An 18,594-nucleotide genomic window follows, 5' to 3' on the forward strand; every position below is an offset into this window, starting at 1 on the left:
ATTAACCAAAAGTGATCTCTCATTCTTTGGAGTGAATGAAGTAATGGTTTATATAATATTGTATAAAAGAAAATCACATTTTTTGATTGGCATTTTCTCAGATAAGGGTATTTTTATTAATCGGAAAGTATTGTTGTGTAAGATATTTTTCAACAAAAATCGACATCTGAAAATAAAATCAAAAATTAAAACTGGAAATAAAAATACTAAATCAGAAAATTTCCCCTCTTTCGAAACAGACAACATTAAACGGACATCGGCAATTGTAAAATATTCATCTTCTAATCACATTACATCATTGTTGAAAGTAGATTCATTTAATGCACCTAAGTCCCGCCTATCTGAGAAAAAGGCGATATTGTGTCCCCCAAAAATTAGGTATTACGAGTTCTGAATCATGCCTGCTAGACTAAATGTTTTAAAAAAGGTGGTAATCACAAAATTTTGTTCGTTTCTTATAAGCACGCACCAGATTAATTATGCTTGCCTCGTATACGAGCATGGTTATTAGTTCACAACGACTTGATTTTCTCGTAGAAATCTACACTTGCATCCAATATCTACTGCAATGAAGCGGTACATTGTTAATTACAATAAATCCGCAGTTGACGTGATATTAACATAAAAAACGTAATAAATTACGACATCTTATTGTTTCAATTATGCTCACCTAGCAAAATATGCTACGGAAAATTTTTAAAGAAGGACTAAGAGCATCGCAGAAAGAAAATACCCGATATAATGAGTTTTGGAGTAATTTTAACGCGGAAAGACATTTTCAAATATATTCCAAAATGTTGTTTTTGAATAGTAATATGCTTTCGTTTTTGGTAAACAGTGCATTTTTACGGAAATAGTGATTAAGTAATACGGAATCAGCGATTCTTGCAAAAACCGCAGTATTGCAACATGCCTTTGTAAACTCCTCCTAGAATGTCTGTTTACTCGAAACTGATTGGTGGACGTAATCGCAATGAGAAGTATATTATCATTTATCGTTCATTTAAAAAACTAAAATTACAGGATTTTTGATCCGCCGGTACAGATCGTTGCATGGTACATGTTTATTGGAAACTACAATCTCACCCAAGGGGAATATTTAGCCGTGGGCAAAAAGTTAAACCTAGCAATTAACGGAATGTAAAGTTCTTTGAACGCGTCTTATATGGCGGTAATGGTTCAGATGGGCAAAAAATATACAAATCTCATTTGCTTGATCAAAATGAAATTGTTTATCCGTTTACCAATTACCCATTTACGCTTTCATTGTAGTTAATAAAGTGCCGACCGCATTCCTCTCATTTGGTATAAACGCAAAATAAAACATCCATCTACCTGAGAAAAAACAAAGATGAATGAGTTGCAAGTTTATTTGCCCCGGTGAGAAAACGTCCGCAATATTGAAAACACAGTTTCAAAAAAATATCTATTTTTTATATCTGTCATTAAGCATTCAAAAGCAAACTTGGCTATTCAACAATGTTATTGAAAAAAGTTACGGGTTCCATATTTTCTGGTAAATCAAATGGCAAATCAAATCAAATCAATCAATCTGGCAAATCAAATCAAACTAGAAATTTAAAAACCAACTGGAGCAGATGGTTCCATTTTTGTAATAAATCCTGACCCAAACGTAAAAAGCTGATTTCGGCCGGCGAGGCACATCGCGAGTATTTGGAAATGTAAAATTCTGGTGAAATTTGTTTAAGCATTATAAAGCCATTTATTATTGGACACGATGTGAACCCATAGATCGTTTTGGTATAAGATTGTTGTTATTGATAGTATTCTTTGTCTTGTTGTTATCAAAAATCGCCTTTCTCTGTAATTCCTGGACCAATTGTTAGTAATTTTCAATGTTTAAAGATTATTGTTGTAAATAGAAGGCTATTTTTCCAAAATTTTCTGTGGCTCTATTTTTATGGGATTCGTTTTTTTTGTTTCTGGTAACGTTATCAAAATAGGAAAATATAGACACCTTGTGGGATTCTGTTCGCGTTCGCGCTCGTTGCGAACTGGTGGTCAATCTTAGTCGCGAAGACTATGCTCCAGCACCGGTACTGTGAAAGATTAGATACTGGTACCTACTTTGTTTTCTCCTTCGTTTCCATATATTTTTGCTCTTTCGTTTAATATTCACTTTTATTTCATATTTACTTTTATAACATTTGTTCAAAACAGTCAAAAGCTTTCATGCGCTGGGTGATATTTTTTAATATGGCTTGTTGGAAACATGTAAAATTTGAATGCGCGCAAAATGCAATAATACCTAACTGGTCATAAACAGGTGAATTACCATTTTTATTATGAAGAGGCCGGTATCAGATCTGTTTATTTTTTTAATAAAATCATAAACGTCAAGTAAGTCTCGTTCAAGAAACTTCACATTCCTGTTATTGTTAGCTTAATTAACTTCTTGCGCTCAGATAAATATTCCCCTTGGACGAAAGCGTAGTTGCATCTTAACACACACCCTGTAAAGATTTGTTTTCGTCGTTTAAAAATTCTGTTTTTTTGTTTTTAAAATATCGATCAATTATAAATTGTTCTCAATACAACCGCCAATCAGGTTCGAGTAAACAGACATTTTGCGAAGATTTTTCTAACGCTCTTAGTGTTTTTCTTGAAAATTGGCAATGAATACTACTACTGTGTCCGCTAATAATTCACTTTCTGTGTGACTTAATTAGTATTTCTGTGAAACCATGATATTTTGAGAAATAACGTTTCTACATTTTGATTGACTTCTTGCGTTTTTGCGTTTCGTGTTCGGGTATAAAATATTTTGAAATTGTGCTTTCACCGTTGGGGACGTTTTCGCCCCAGGGCAGAAAGTTGCAAGTCATTCCTCTTTATGTTTCAAGAAGCGTTTGGCTATTATTTCAAATGCCGTAACTTGCAATAGGATGAAATTTGAATAATATTTTTATAATTTTATATTCATAGAATTTTTTAGCGCAACAATCACTTCATCAAAATATTTTCTTAATAGGATCAAACAAGGAAGACGTGGCAAAAAAGTTTTAAAAAACAATATATATATCTATATATATGCTGCTTATGAAATATTGGACTCAAAAATATTTTTATATTATTTGACCTAATATAATATTTGAAATTGCTATTTATGGTCATATTATATTTGAAAGCAGGACTCTAAAACAGCATGGTATTATTCTTTGAATCTTGAGTGTACATGTTTTGTTTTTTGGTTACCTAACCAAAACCTCTACCGAATCATTTAAACATTTTTGTCTTAATATAAAATAAATTACCACTTAACCTGTTTAAAATGAAATTTTCAGTCATATCAAACTTTGAATTGAAAAAACATATATGGGCCTAATTTGTATCTCAACTACTTTCTTTTTGGTTTTACTAGTTACTTGATTTGTTAGAATAAATATTTTAGAAAATCGTGGAGATATTATTAATATTTTTCACATTTTAATCCAGAAAATAAATATATTCGCTATTTTATTTTGCCCCTACAGATGGTAGCCTTGATAGAGTCAATTTTCGGAAACTACACCTCCATTCCCAGACGTTTTGCCCTTCGGGATTGATAAACGTGCAAAGGTATTTCACACCGAATTTTTTGATAAACATCTATTTTTCTTCTAAGATGAATCAAAATGTTTATAATGAAAAATCGAAAATTGCACGGGCATTCCAATTAATGTGAGCTTATACGAAAGAAATATATTATAATTCTCCAAATAATATATATGTACGAAAACTAAGCGAATATTTAAGTTTGAAATGAATCATTCCTCGGCTTTGAAGGCTTGGATGCTTCAATATCTTCGATATTCATCAATGAAATAGCATATACAATTGTTTTTTAGTGAACGCGCTATATTTTTCACATCTATTAAATAATATTCGAACGTTCCAAGGTTATCTGCATTTTAAAAAACACCTCTAAGTATAATTTAACTGTGATTTAGAATCATATATATCAAACGATTTGTCCATCCCAGCGTTTCCAATCCATTATGTCCTGTAGGATCTGGGCCACCAACTTTAGGGTAATTTTATATACAGTACTACTAGCAATAATTAATTTGATATTCATGTATATATATTCACAATTTCTACAAGGTACAATTGGAGTACAAAGGATTATTTAAAATCATTGAATGACTACAATGTGATGGTTATTTCGTGAGTGACCAACACCAATAATATATACCCCACTGGATTCTAGATTGTTTGTTCATAAAATGTGTAGTAACTGGTGAAGGGCACAGCTCTATAAAAAATCCCTGCCTTACCGCTACCGGTACCGATGAACGACAGTCTTTGTATTTGAGCATTGCTCTCTTGTTTTCGGGGTGATTACAAATTAGGGTAGGCGATGAAGCACATATAAGTAATGTACAGGTCAGGTAAATGACTAATGTACAAGCAGTTCCTGCTAGAGCTAAGATCTGAAGCCCGAGCCAGCGCCCGAACTGGAATGTCAATCATTACGTTCGGGTAGGGTCGGGCTTCTCTACCGCTGACTTTTTTTGAAGCGTTTTGGCCACGAGAGACCGTGGTCTGCAAGCGAAAAACTGAAGTTACCTCATCAACACTAAAAAGTACTGTACTAATCTTTTTCAATGACAATTCGAAGAACTCCTAAATAAAATATGAAATTTCGGGCTTGTTTCGGGCTCGCGCCTGCAAACTCAGTTTGTTAGTCGGTCTCGAGTGGGTTTAATACCCACATACCTGGGTCAGGCCGGGCTGGATTTTTGGGCCCGATCTTACCTCTAGTTCCTGCCAATGTACTTTTACAATTATTTTATTGCGAGCATATGCTGGGTAGTAATATTTTGCTAAAGCCCATGGCAAATGGAATGATATTCTTTCAACCCTGTAGTAGGCCTATGTCTGACTCTAAACTAATTAGTTCTTTTTATTTCTTTTCTATGTTTGCTCAGATGCGTGTTTGAATGTCTATGAACTGTATAAGAATAACATCCACTCATTTGTAACACTATGTTTTGATTCAAAACTCGGTAGAGCTAGTCGCTGAAGTTTACCGGTACATACAAGGCCATAGACTGACTGTTGTCATTTTATTACACTGGTTGACAAATAACGGCAGACAAGAAGAAAATTCGTTATACACATAGAAGTTAGTCAGAATGAAACAGCCTGGTGTAGTCATATTATATATATATAAGCTACGGCTTATAAGCAGCAAGCATACATGTGAGATAATCCATATATTTGCCTGAATTCAAGAGAGGGTCACAATTAGCTCCGGTTTCGACTACTGATTTTCGGGGGGCACTGGTAGTAACGATGGGATTCGTCTTAATTGATTGTTGTCTCGGCGGATTTCTTCTAGATGGCCGTCTAGTGAAAATTACAGTTTCTGGTGTAGTTGGTGCTCTAAATCTTCTTGTAAACGCAGTAGTGGTGGTAGTAGTCGTGGTTGTTGTTGTCGTGGTAGCGGTTCTTGCGCCGGGACATTTATCTCCTTAAATATTTTTTAACATTAGTTTAGTAAAAAAGCAAGACCGAAGTGCCATATAATATAATTACAAGTCGCTTTAATCCTTGGAGTATTTTCATGTTTGCAAGCAAATGGCAATCATCAGAATTTGTCTATTCAATTGATAAATCAGCTTATTTTGATCTGGAATATGCAAAGCCCACTAGACAGACTTTAGAAGACCCGATCTATTAATTTAACTATTTATCAAGTAGATGTCATAAAATTTTCAATGCTTGAAGTTAACATCTCAAATTTGTAAAATATTGTTAAATACTATTTTCAATATTCAGTTACTGGATTATCATATTATTATATTAATGATGTGATACTCACTTATGTTCTTCATATAATGTTGTCTATTGTAAAATTTTAAAGTCGGCACATAATAAAATGCCTTTGGGCCATATGTTTCCATAGATGAGGGTCCCGAGCGTAGGTTAAAACGGCGTATGCTTGCTGAACGGGAGTCAGAAATGTATACCCATCCGTTGACCACAACGAGGCTAGAAATAAAAATGAAGCATAAAATTATACTAACCATAGCATAATATTGTCTAATTAAACCGACTGAATTGAAATACTACTTTGTCAAAATGTGATTTGTATTTTCTATCTTTTTAAATATTTTAGATTCTACCTTAGTATGTTTTTTCATATTTTTATACAATGATTTGGCTCAAGAAATAATATCCATTTGAAAATATTGAAAACCACTGGCATATACCGCGAAAACAGTGAATAACTTGCAACACTTACTCGGAAAGCAAAAAGGTGTTTTCCTTCAAAATAGGAATGAGTCTGATAATTTTGTATTGATAGTGACCAGCAGATTGCGATGGTATGTTCTCCATAAGTTTTAGTGGAAGTGAATACAATTCTCCTGCAACCATCGACAAAACGTACAAAGTGTAAGCTGGAAATATATAAAATCATGTTTGCATTGTATCTGAATTTGATTAAAATTTTTTTTTTTTTCAATTCCTAAATATTAATCAAAGTCAATTACCACTTTGAATTACCAAGTTAGAGCCAAGGAGCAAGATCATTTTAGGCGGTATTTGACGGGCTGGCAATAATATATTCATTACTTCGAAAGACTACATTGGTATATATTTATTCAATTCCAAATTGTCAAGGACACGTTAATTGTAAGCAAGTTCTACAAGTTAGGAATTATTTGAAAACTAAAAATTAAAACTAATAAACTATAAGTTACAAACCAATGTTGAATTAAGGTTTTCTTTATGGCATGTAAAAAAGATAAATTAGTAGCCATCACTTATTTTTTGTCATCATAACCGTGGTAACCGATTTGTCATTACAGCGTAGTAAGCTGCAACTCACTACATTTACATATAAACGAGAAGCAGAAAAGATAATAATTCTATTTCAATAACATATATATATATATTGAATATCATTCCACTATAGCAAACACCGTAGTTCAGATGTATTCAAAACTCTTGCCAACCAACGATCATGGTAATTTTATTTCAATAACATACATATATTTCAAATATAATTTTACTATAGGAAACACCGTTAATCAGATGTGATGGAAATTCTTGCCAACCAACACCCTACTTACATTCATAATCGATCGTAATTCCTTTAGAGGTTGCAATATCTCTTAAAACAGTTTCCTGTTTTTCTCCTTTGAGATTGCTTCTCATCACTTTACTTCTTTTTGTTAATTGATCATGTTCAACCCAATATATATGTCTAGAACATATTTGTATTTCATTGAAACATTGTTTTATTTATCGGTATTAAGTGAAAGCACTAAAAAAAAACTGTTAACTCTCACCCACGAATAATATCTATTTCTATTTGTCGAACTTCAGAACTTGTAAAAAAAGGCAAGCTGTATATTCGTGTACTAGATGAGAACCTTCTTCCGTCCCAACTATAAATTCCAGTCCCTGTCGACCAGTATAGTTTCCTCTCGCAATGATAAACAACGAAGCTGATTACTAAAAAAATTGCATTTATCAGAGTATACCATTAGCGAGTGTCGAGCAATGATTTGTTTCGCTTGTCAAAATCCTACAAGAGTATAAAGAATACAGTATTTTATAAAATATAAGTAGTGACTTTGTATGAAGCTATATTTTTTAAACATTCCAATGCCGCATAAAAGCTCTTTTCGTTAACAAACTTGTATTTATTTAAGCATTTTGGGGGGTGGGGGGTTTGAGTGGCGGAATCTGACCAAGGATTTATAAGATTTCAGATTCTGGCATCCGTCACTATTTTTTATGAGTTACCATTTACTTACCACCTCCAGAAAACGAAAATTTTTTGTCGTTCCATACAATTTCATCCGTTTCGAGATTATACCACACAATATTGCCGTTGCTTGCATCAACCCCGGCGGCATATAGTTTCTCATTCGGTGCGTCTAATTAAAAAAAAATAAAATTACCAAAAATATTAACGTTTTAATCTTCTGTTAACTTTAAAGCATTTGAAAAAAGAGCAATAATGTTGTATCATGAAATAAGTATAACTTCGATAAGATGTTTGCTGCGATACAGGCTTCGTATATGCAGTGACTTATTCCTGGGTCATACTGCTCTAATTTCTCGTTTTCCACGCGACTGCATACACCAGGGATAGAATAGTACCAGAATAAGATTTTAGTTTAATTTTTCAGCACATTATGATGAACTGAAGGTTGATTATTCACGGCAGGTTTTCAATTAATATATTTGCCTTTTATGTCAACAGCAACAATATCGTTGGATCCAAATTCTGTCAAACCAAGTTGAAATAATCGACGATGAGCAAGGTCAGCAATAAGCAGATAGTTATCGTCAAGAGTATCTGAAAAGACAAAATCGTGGTTCAATTTTAACAATGAAAACATTTCTTTGTTGTCGATGTTTTCATTTACTTCTATATATATAATTGAATAATTCAACAAAATTGACCCAATTGACACGTTACAAATATACAATTGATAAACGTATCTTCTATTTTATGCGTTGTTTCGCTGGACCGGTATAGGTTTCTTGGTTGAAAACATACTTCAACAAGACGTTACAAGTTGGAAATAAAAGAGAAACTCTATTAGTAGAAAGTGATACTATTATTGTGTTTTTAATAAAGAATATGTCAAGACAAGCAAGAAAAATTTGGTACTCTTGAAGTATGCATACCAAGATGTCGCATAACCTGAACCCTAACCTGGTACACAACCTGAGTTCAGGTTGTGCGTCATCTTGATGCGCATACTTCAGGAGGTCCCAAAATTTTATATGGGCATTTCAGTTAGCCTCGTTCCTTTGGCTCGTTTGTTATTTTCTTTGCAAATTTATATACATACATGAGGTTCCGTCGATAGAAAAGAATGCACACCTGCTTCGCATGTTGTTCCACGTTTTAAGGTAAATCCCGCAGCACATTTGCATGCACTTCTACCTGCTGCTGATGCAAGACATAATTGATTGCATTTGTTCGATTCACATTCATTTGGAACTGAAAAAGATGACAGTAACTTATGTGGCTACATCGTAGGTTCAGAGGGCTTATGGGCAACCATCGGTCTGATCCGACAAACTTACTCGATCAAAAATCTGATGTACGTATACGCAGTCTATAATTGTACTTATTGAAAGACCAAAACACATACAATTTATAGTCTAGAAAGATTCAAGGAAGTTCATGATATATATACATGACTTACTTTTGGTTTTTGAAACTTCGTTTGGAGCATATACTGCTATGTTTCTTGGCCTTGTTTTAGTTTTGACTACTTTTCCAGTTCTTCCATCCGAATTTCTAATGTGAATGTCATATTCGGATTCAGTTCTATTGACCATGTCAGTGACGTAGAAGTATGACTGAAATGTAAAACAAATACTGGAAATTAGTTTTTATGTGTAGATTTAAGAAAAACCGTCAAAACATGAAAAAAAACTATTTAAACCACTAAAATAAAGCAAAGTTAGATTTAGGTTCTTTTTTATAGAAATAACCATCACACTATCAACACTTTTTAAATATTACTAACTTTATAACACATGTTATTTATGACTCTTTCATTCTAATAAAAAAAAACGACTATTCGCTAGAATAATTCAATCAAGTCCATACATTATAATAAGCGATGCCCCAAAAACTTCCAGTAGAAGTCGAAAAGAACTGTTTTGTTAGTTTTCCGTTCAGGTCACTAGCCATGACAACTGAATCTCCGAATACTGATCGATCCGTCCAGAAAAGCCTGAGGTGAAACAAAGACAAGGCATTTTTATATAGAATTCATATTGAAAAAAACTGGACAAAGCGTTAAATAAATATGTGAACAATATAGTAGTATATGAGTCCCGGTTTAACTCACACTGCCTTGACAAAATATAGGCTTCAAACGAAGTTATATTCAAAAAGATTTTATCTAATTGAAATGCATATATATAATTAAAAACATTTGAAAAATTAGGAATTATTTAAACTCAAGCTTTGCTTGTTATGATTATGGAGTTCAAATATAGTAGCATAATTGCATAAAACAAAACATCATTTTCGCCCTTTGCCTGATGAAAATTGTAATTCACGAGTGAAAATTACGGTACAGTGTACATACTTATCATTTGAGTAGTCAATTGTCATTGATCTAGGAGAAATAACATCTGGGAATAGTATAAGAGTTTCCATTCCTGACCCATCGAGGTTGCACTTCCGTAGTTCGGTACCAGAGATATATTGACCGCTTCTCTTTGTGGCAGAGAAAAACATTTTTCTGAAATAAAGATGTTAATAAATTAATATCACTATACATATTACTGCAAACTTTGTAGAATACGTTTGGAGTTTAGTTACCTATAAATCAATGATCGAGGAGTACTAAAATATTATGTGGTAAACTGCAGGCCATTTTTCATTTTCCATTTCCTAATTTGGATCCTTATGTACCCATTGCCATAAGGGTGCTTGAAAAAGATAGTCTTAAAGTGGTTGATAAGAAAAATATAACCTCTTTCAACAAACTATCAAATATATTTGTTAGCTCTCTTTAGATCATAGTCTTACTTCTTTGGAGAAAACGACATATTACTTATATATAACTTAATTAAATAAAACATCTAATATTAATTAATGATCGCTTATATATTCAAAAGGTCACTAAGATGATATAAAATAAAATGCCAAATGACATAAACTACTGATAAACTCATACTTCTTGTTTGAGAGCATTAGATTCCACGCGAAAAAATATAATAGACGTAAAGTGATGGAATATGTACTTCTCAGTGACTCATTATATCAGGAATTACGATGCCTGTATATATATATATATATATCTATAGCAAATAGTACCTTTTAGTGACATGAATAGTAAGAGCATTAGGAGAGAGGTCATCCAAGTCCGCGATGACAGTGAAATATCTATAATTTTTTTCAATGGCGATGATTTTATTGTTCTCAGTATCCGTCCAATATAATATTTTTGTAACTCTGTCAAAGGCTATGTTGTCAAGACGCGATGTCATATCATTAGCAACAACCCCCAATTTGTTTGTACTCACGTCTAAAACAACTAGTTGAGAAGACCTGTAAACAAATTAAAATTTACCACCAGTCGCAGTATCATACAAACCGTACTTCAATGTTTTTGGACATTGGATTTGGGAAAGTGTTATTTTTTGTTGACCGACTTTGGTTCTCTTGGTACAGTGATACCATTTCAGAGAAATACGTTCGTGAAAGCCACATATATTTTCTAGTAATGAATACGCCTCCGGGTGTGTACTTTGCGGCAAGATGAATGACAGACTTTATGAAAATCAGCTCAAAGAATTTGACAATTTTATACAAAGTTTTTAAGAATACTCATGCTTAGTGCAATTAATACAAATTGTTAAGAAAACCCGCTAATGCTTAAAGAGTTACTTAGTTGGAAGTGAACTAAACTACGCAATCATATGGAATACGACTATGACATAAAACGAAGCCTCTGCTGTTAGAACAACTTTGAATTTCCGATTTCGATTGCACGAAAGTTTCAAAAAGAAACAATTAACACACAGAAGAAACAATTATGAAAGTTGCTTCAAAATGTATAGTCTGAATTCTAAGTTATGTAGAAGAGCTCATATTAGTTTGAAATATTCTAAAATAATATGTACGAGTAATCTCACACATAATTGTTAAAGAAAATCTGTCCAGTTTCATAGCTTGTAGCAAGTCCCCAATATTCGGTAGGATCGTCGTCTGCGGTGTAAACGAGTCTTGTGGAGTTCAAAAAGTCATCAGAAACAATTTGGGAATCAGGATCGGCCTTTTATGAATGAAGATTTGTGAGAAAAAATATAAGTATCATTATGATTTCATAATACAATCAAAGTGAAAATTTTATGTATAATTTGTATAGTTTTCCTCGTGAAAGTTGTTATTAGTCTTATGAATCAGAAAAAAAATTAAATATAACCCTACTGGTGCATAGTGAAGTGATCCCTTTGCTTCATCTCTGTTAAATGCTGTGAAAACTATTGATTCTGTATCACGGAAGGAAACTAAGAACAAAGAAATAATATTCTAACTAATTTATGTTAAATTTCTATATGCACATCTACAAAATTATCAGGATAAATTGAAGAGGTCAAGTCTAAAATATTGATGACCCTAATATGGCGCCACGAAGAAGCAATTAGTTAGAACTCGAAAATTTGTTTAATTTCTCACTTACCCCGTCTTCGAAGAGGGAATTGTCCTTGAACCACAACTAACGTTGCAATGAAGTAAGCCACAGTCAGTTTCATGTTCGCTCTCGTAGATTCAATTTCTACAGAAGTAAATTTCAACTTTTCGAATTGTCTAACTGACGAACGGATTACTCTGTAATAAAACCTGCTTTTCTCAACAGTATTTATTGCAAAAAGCTTGTTCGTCTTCCGCAAAATAACTCTTGTTTGTTTAACTTATTTCCGCGAGAGAAAAAAATCGGAAAAGCACCATAGCTGAGAGTACATTTTCTGTGGTTGTTGCAATCGTTTAGACATGACGTGCAAAAACAACCATAAGCGATCCGACTTCTGATTCTAGTCATTCAAGTTATATTTATAAAATTATTTATTAGATATATTGCGTTATTTGTACTTACCTTATCGACAATATAAAAAATATCCGGATGGCGAAAAATAGTTCTCATTTTCAAAAGGCTGGGAAAGTTATACACAAAAAATAATAAACGATTTTTTTATACTAAATGAACTCATTCAGTGGGCATTTTTCAATTAGAGGTTTGGATCGAATGAGGGGAATTCTTTTGTACAATTTAGTTTTATACTTACCAGCTGTATTTCAAAACTTATTGCGAACGCCATTTATTAAATTAGAGGTACTTACTTACCTCATCAACGATATAGAAACTATCCGGATCGCAAGAAATAGTTCTCATTTTCACAAGGCTAAATACTAAAAAAAGGAAATATTAATATAATAATTATTAAATAACCAATAGCATTACAACATATTAGAAAAACACATCAAAACTGATATTTATATATCATACTCATCTAAAATAATAAAGAATAAAAAACGTAAATGATAACAAATCAGGTGCTATTATAATTTTGCAAAGGTAACGAATAAAGTAATCTGCTGGAATTGTCGTTGAACACATTTTTTACAATGAAATTATCATTTCGTGTTTTGCGCAATCTTTTTATATTTATTGGTTATACAACAGACTGAGATATTGTTACCATTAAACATTGAAGAAAATTGTACAGCACTATGGCACAGTCTAGTGTCATTGAAAATTTTGCACTAAGACTAAGATTTTATTGGTTATTATTGTTTTTTGATCTATTAAAATTGAACTATACGCTCGTAAACTATTTCACATATATATAGATAGTTGGTAATTAAATTATTATTCAAGATATATTCACAATGTGTTCTTATATGTAACATTGTAAATTTGATGTTTATATATATAATGCTTGATAGACATTCAGAGATTTAATGTAATTTGTATACGTTCAATCAATCAACTGTTTCAACGGTCAACATTTTAGCTTATTAGAATTTTTCAAGTTACGTATTCCATAATGACTAAATAAAGACGGCATCTGCCTCCTTCAACTTTGATGGTAATATGTGGCGTTGACTCAATAAACTATACACATAAACATCATTTGTCCCAATAATATACAAAAAATCTGGTTCCGCGAAACGCCATCCCCCATCCCAGTTTGGCTGGATGAATATTGAGTATATAGCGACATCTAACACTCCAACTCAAGTCGCACGGTGATTGGCGCGGAGACTCTACTTTCAGCTGCGACAAGACACTCGTCTCAAACGCAAGATTCTGCCTCGACTTTCATCTAACTTGAAGTTTTTTTACTCTTTTATTTCGATTCATATATTTGACGTTCTCAACTGAAGATTAAAATATACAAACAGTACAAGCATTTTGCTTTGTTTTTTTACAATGACTTGACAGTGGATTTTTAATGACGCCTATTTGTAATTGCAACAATTTAGCATTCATAGTGTCCAACAATAATCATCTTGGCTATTTATTTCGATATGTCATTTTATTAGTGTTTACTTTTATTTACACAATCGGTATAAAATGTGGTATTCTCGGCAATATTTTACTATATGCACCAGTCCTGAAAACTAAATATTCCAAAAACGAATGTAATTCTCAGTATCTACAATGTCTAATTCCAAAAATAGCTAATCAGTTTCAATTACACTATTTTTTATGTTTAAAAATATATATATATTTCATCAATATAACACGTTCTGCACACCCACCGAAATAAGATTAAGATTAAATATAAAGAATAAAACAGCAATGCACCCAATATAAAAGCCAACCAAGGTGAATTGGACTCGGACAGTGAATATCACAAGTGCACGTCTTTCTATACTGTAGTATAAATTCAAATTAATACGCGCTAAGCTAGAATCCGAGATGCAAAAACTCGAAAATACTTCGCCGAGGTTATTTTGCATTTGTGACGTCACAATAGTCCCGCGGTAACAATGATAATTCATTATGACGAAACAATTGCACAAATGTGCATGTCATCCTAAATTTTCATTTTTAGGGGTTTCAGAATTCTTAAAATAAAATCTGAGTTAACAGACAGGTGCGCAGCATTACATAAATACCTATTTTATGAAAAAAAAAACTCAAAATCGCCAAAAATGACTTACGCAATTCGGTTATTAGCGTGACGAATGATGCTACAATTTTACGTTACTTATAACAAGCAAACTGTTAGATATAAGTGGAACTTTGGAAAGAATCTCATATAGCAATTCGTTTCTCCATGCGGTGTAAATTCACGCACACTGGTAGCATATTTTATATATCTGCCAGATATATAACCCAATGAGTGGGAGTATGCGAATATGAGGTTCATTTATCGGAGGTTGCAGGACAAAATATACGAGAACAACCAAACAGAAACCATGGATTGGTCTGAAATCAATCTTTTAAGCCCATACTTAAAGACTCATTTCACAAATAACGAGCGAGAAGTATCGTATAGAATAAAACGACACGCGTATCTATTCGGACACAGGAAGTGAAAATACGGCCTGCTTCCAAACGTTGGAAACTTTCAACTTCAAGCACCAGCCTGCAAATTTTGTTGTAAAAGACCCACTGATTCAACCCCACACATCTTTCTTATCTGTTCAACATACATTAAAATTCATAACTCAATCGTCCAAAGTACGCAAATCATAACCGGAAAAACTTTGAGTATAGATCGCCAAGCTATCTTCGAAAACACATATGAGGGACAAAATAAGGTGGCGGTGTTGTGGTTGGGACACAAGACAAATTGTTCACAAACCATGCAAACACATTTCGATGTCGGTCAAACCACACTCATGTATGTGAATATCTTAATTATTAACATCACACTAACCATCACAAATTTGCATGCTCTAACTAAGTAGTCTTCAACCGGGTATACGGTATACCCAGTGGTGGGATTCAGCCGGTCCGCATCGGTTCTATAGAACCGTCCCACGAAATTTTATGAGATTAGCGAACCGGTTAGCATTACGGGAAAAACATAACTTTTTGTAACAGAACCGGCTGAAAAATATGTGATGGAACCGGCTGACAAAAAATTTGAATCCCACCACTGGGTATACCCAAGTGTATACCGGACAATAAGTTTGGTATACAGCTGATAAAGGGTATACGAAGGGTGTACAGCCTAAGTCATGGATTCCAAACTTTAATATAATAAATTAGAAAATATTCAAGCGGAGACAACAATACAAACGCAGCCCACATGAAATACAGAATACCATTTCAGCAAAGAACCGACGTGAGCACATTGTTACATCACATTATAGATAGGGTTGGTGATTCCAACTGCCTTGCACTTCGTTTGATATACGTTGCACATCATTCCCGTTGACGCTAAGGCCGTCAGTCAAATTCATAACTTACGGACACTGGCCTATTAGATTGCATGACTATATTGCAGTACAATATGTGCTTAAAATTGAATGTTTATTCAAGCCTCAAATAAACATTGGTATTTGTAAGGTATACAAAGTTCTTGAAAAATGTAAAAGGTATACCACGATTAATAAGGTTGGAGAACACTGCTCTAACTACACAGCATAACTTCGACCAAGGATAAAATCTTTGTATATACGCAGGACACAGCATATAGTAGCCTACTACAGCAAGTTAAAATGTAGGGGAGAATCCAAATATAACTCGACTGGTGACCTAATTACAATAATTGGTACAGGAGCTAAATTATACCGTCTACAACCCTCACAAAGAATCACACCACCCAAATAGAAAACAAAGATCATACATGTAGACAGTGGTGGGATTCTGCCGATTCGCACCGGTTCTATAGAACCGTCTCAGGGAATTTTGTTAGATCAGCGAACCGGTTAGCATTTCTGGTTACTGTCAATGTTCTGTTTGTAACTGAACCGGCTGAAAAATATGGCTTTTGTGAAGGAACCGGCTGAAAAAAAATTCGAATCCCATCACTGAAACCCAACATTGAAAAAAAGGAAACATGCGCATGCAGATGTCAGAATGTGAACAGCCATATGAAGAAAAATCTTATGCTATACATGCTATAGAACAAACTAAATGACGAACTAGAATGCAAACAGATGAAGAGAATTTAACTGCTTGTTCAAAAATAAATTAGCAATCTCAGGTACAATAACAATATTATGACTGTTCAACATTCTCATGAAAATAATAAGTATGTGCAAGTGAGTACTGTCCCAACTTATGTCATGGTATTTCTTTGGAGGTTGTAGCTAATTACATACGAGAAATATATATCAGTGTGGTTTTGAAATATTACCTTTTGATATTTGAATACCAAGTAGAACTCGACAATTTCTTCTGAAAGGATTTTTTGGATTTCAATGTTTTCAAATTCAAGGGAAGAGAATTCCACAGCTTGGGCCCAGTATAACACAGATGTACTCATAAAAGGTATGAACAAATTGGAACTACTTCTTCGATTGGAAGTAATTTTAGTTAGTATGTCGTCGAAGCAGTTGGGCAAGGAATTGTTATGAAAATCATAGACTAATGATAATACTTCAAATTTCATTATATCTTCAGCTTTATAGAAATGGTTTACACTTTCACGTTTACTTTTCCTAATATTAATTCTTAAAGAACTATTACAAATACCTAGCAATTTTAAGACAAGTGTTTTATTACCATGGAGCCAGCAATATCGGATGTGACTGAGTAGTAGTGACTGAAACATTGCTAATAAAGCTGATTGAATAACACACTGGGATACTTTGGCAGCAACTGCCAAGTCTCTTTTTGTTTTACCAATAACATGCAATATTTGTGATTTCCAAGACAGATTTTCATCAAAGATAACTCCTAGAAATTTTATTTCTTTCAGTCTTTCAATTTCATTGCCATTGAGCAGCAGTGGTTTTGTACAACTCACACACTATGCTTGCTTGGATGGAATAATACAAATTTAGTCTTGTTAGCATTAAAAGATAATATATTAACTAACTATGTGCTATGCCATGCGTAGCATACGCGGAAGCCCTGGGTGGAAGTAATGTGGTGTCTTACATCTCGTATACGGGAGCCCTACATGTATGAATGTCTACCCGGAAACATGTTTAAGAAGCTTATTATCGATACGACTCGGATATGGCGTGTCAATGTAGCACTGATCCGAGACAGATCGTACTCTGTTTCGTAGTTAAAAAAAAATTTGGAGACGTCCGAAGTTTACAATAATATAGAAGTTAAATTTGTGGATTCATCACGTTCACATTGGCGCATTCGTCACATTCACATTGGCCGGGAAATAAACTACTGATTACCAGCGACATGTCGCGGAAAGATAAAATATATTCTCGAAAACATGACCATCCTCTGTTCAATCCTGTTTGCACCAAAGTGTCTATAACTGGTTTGCACGGGGGTTAAATCGTCGCAAAAGTGATCGCACCGCTCCCAATGGATATGTATCGTCTGTGTTTCTATAAACATGGGATAGTGCGTTCTAATGGAATGACAATGGAACAATTCAATCGCTTCGCGAGCAGCTTCTACCTACACTCTAAAGCAGGGGTACGCAAATAGTGCCTTACGACCATTGACCCACATTTGGGTCACGAGACCTTTCACTCTGGGTCGCAACACGTTAATCTTGCCATAAATATTAGGCATCGCGTCTGTGTACTGTGTTTTTTGAACTACAGGTACAACTTTATAAACCTCTAATTATAATTATCATGTATAGTTGTTTGCATACTCATTAGCCTACTACTGTACCGCCTACCGGTACGTAGTCAATTGCATTGTTTCGTAGCAATGCCAGGTTAGGAGCAGCTGTGTGGAACTGCTTGATAATTAGAGTTTTGTTTTCTATCAACTCTGAGGAGCAGTCAGTTTTAAAACGGGGCTTGTTTCAAATCAAATTTTTTTCGTTATTTTTCATTGAAATACCTCTTGCCCCATGTTTTATACAATTTCAGAATTTGTGCAAGAAAATTGCTACTTTCAATAATAATATTAACATTGATATTCAGTTACAAAGTATTTAAAAAAAATTATATGCTCAACAAGGCTGACGGACAACTCGACTACA

The 18,594-nt window shown here is 33.6% G+C and overlaps 1 protein-coding gene across 1 annotated transcript; it reads right to left on the minus strand.

Moving 5' to 3' along the window:
* Positions 1-5,072: 5,072 nt before the first annotated feature.
* On the minus strand, positions 5,073-12,307 carry LOC120340157 (uncharacterized). The gene is made up of 15 exons (XM_039408440.2): positions 12,183-12,307; positions 11,930-12,009; positions 11,635-11,774; positions 10,814-11,047; positions 10,080-10,235; positions 9,593-9,719; positions 9,183-9,339; positions 8,855-8,974; positions 8,210-8,320; positions 7,773-7,895; positions 7,302-7,467; positions 7,083-7,216; positions 6,251-6,407; positions 5,828-5,997; positions 5,073-5,476 (listed from the first exon to the last, which is right to left on the minus strand). The coding sequence occupies exons 1-15, from the start codon at positions 12,253-12,255 to the stop codon at positions 5,178-5,180; spliced, it is 2,247 nt and encodes a 748-aa protein (XP_039264374.2). The 5' UTR covers positions 12,256-12,307; the 3' UTR covers positions 5,073-5,177.
* Between the last annotated feature and the right edge of the window lie 6,287 nt (positions 12,308-18,594).

Source organism: Styela clava, chromosome 9, assembly GCF_964204865.1.
Source record: "Styela clava chromosome 9, kaStyClav1.hap1.2, whole genome shotgun sequence".
Taxonomy (NCBI): Eukaryota; Metazoa; Chordata; class Ascidiacea; order Stolidobranchia; family Styelidae; genus Styela; species Styela clava.

Bases quoted from the DNA above. Each gene is read 5' to 3' on its own strand.
- LOC120340157 (XM_039408440.2), bottom strand. From the start codon at position 12,255: ATGAAACTGACTGTGGCTTACTTCATTGCAACGTTAGTTGTGGTTCAA. The intron at 8,321-8,854 runs GTGTGCATTCTT...TTGTCTTTTCAG, and splicing joins TGGAACAACATGCGAAGCAG to ATACTCTTGACGATAACTAT. The intron at 7,896-8,209 runs GCAAATATATTA...TTTTTTAATTAG, and splicing joins TGTTGCTGTTGACATAAAAG to ACGCACCGAATGAGAAACTA.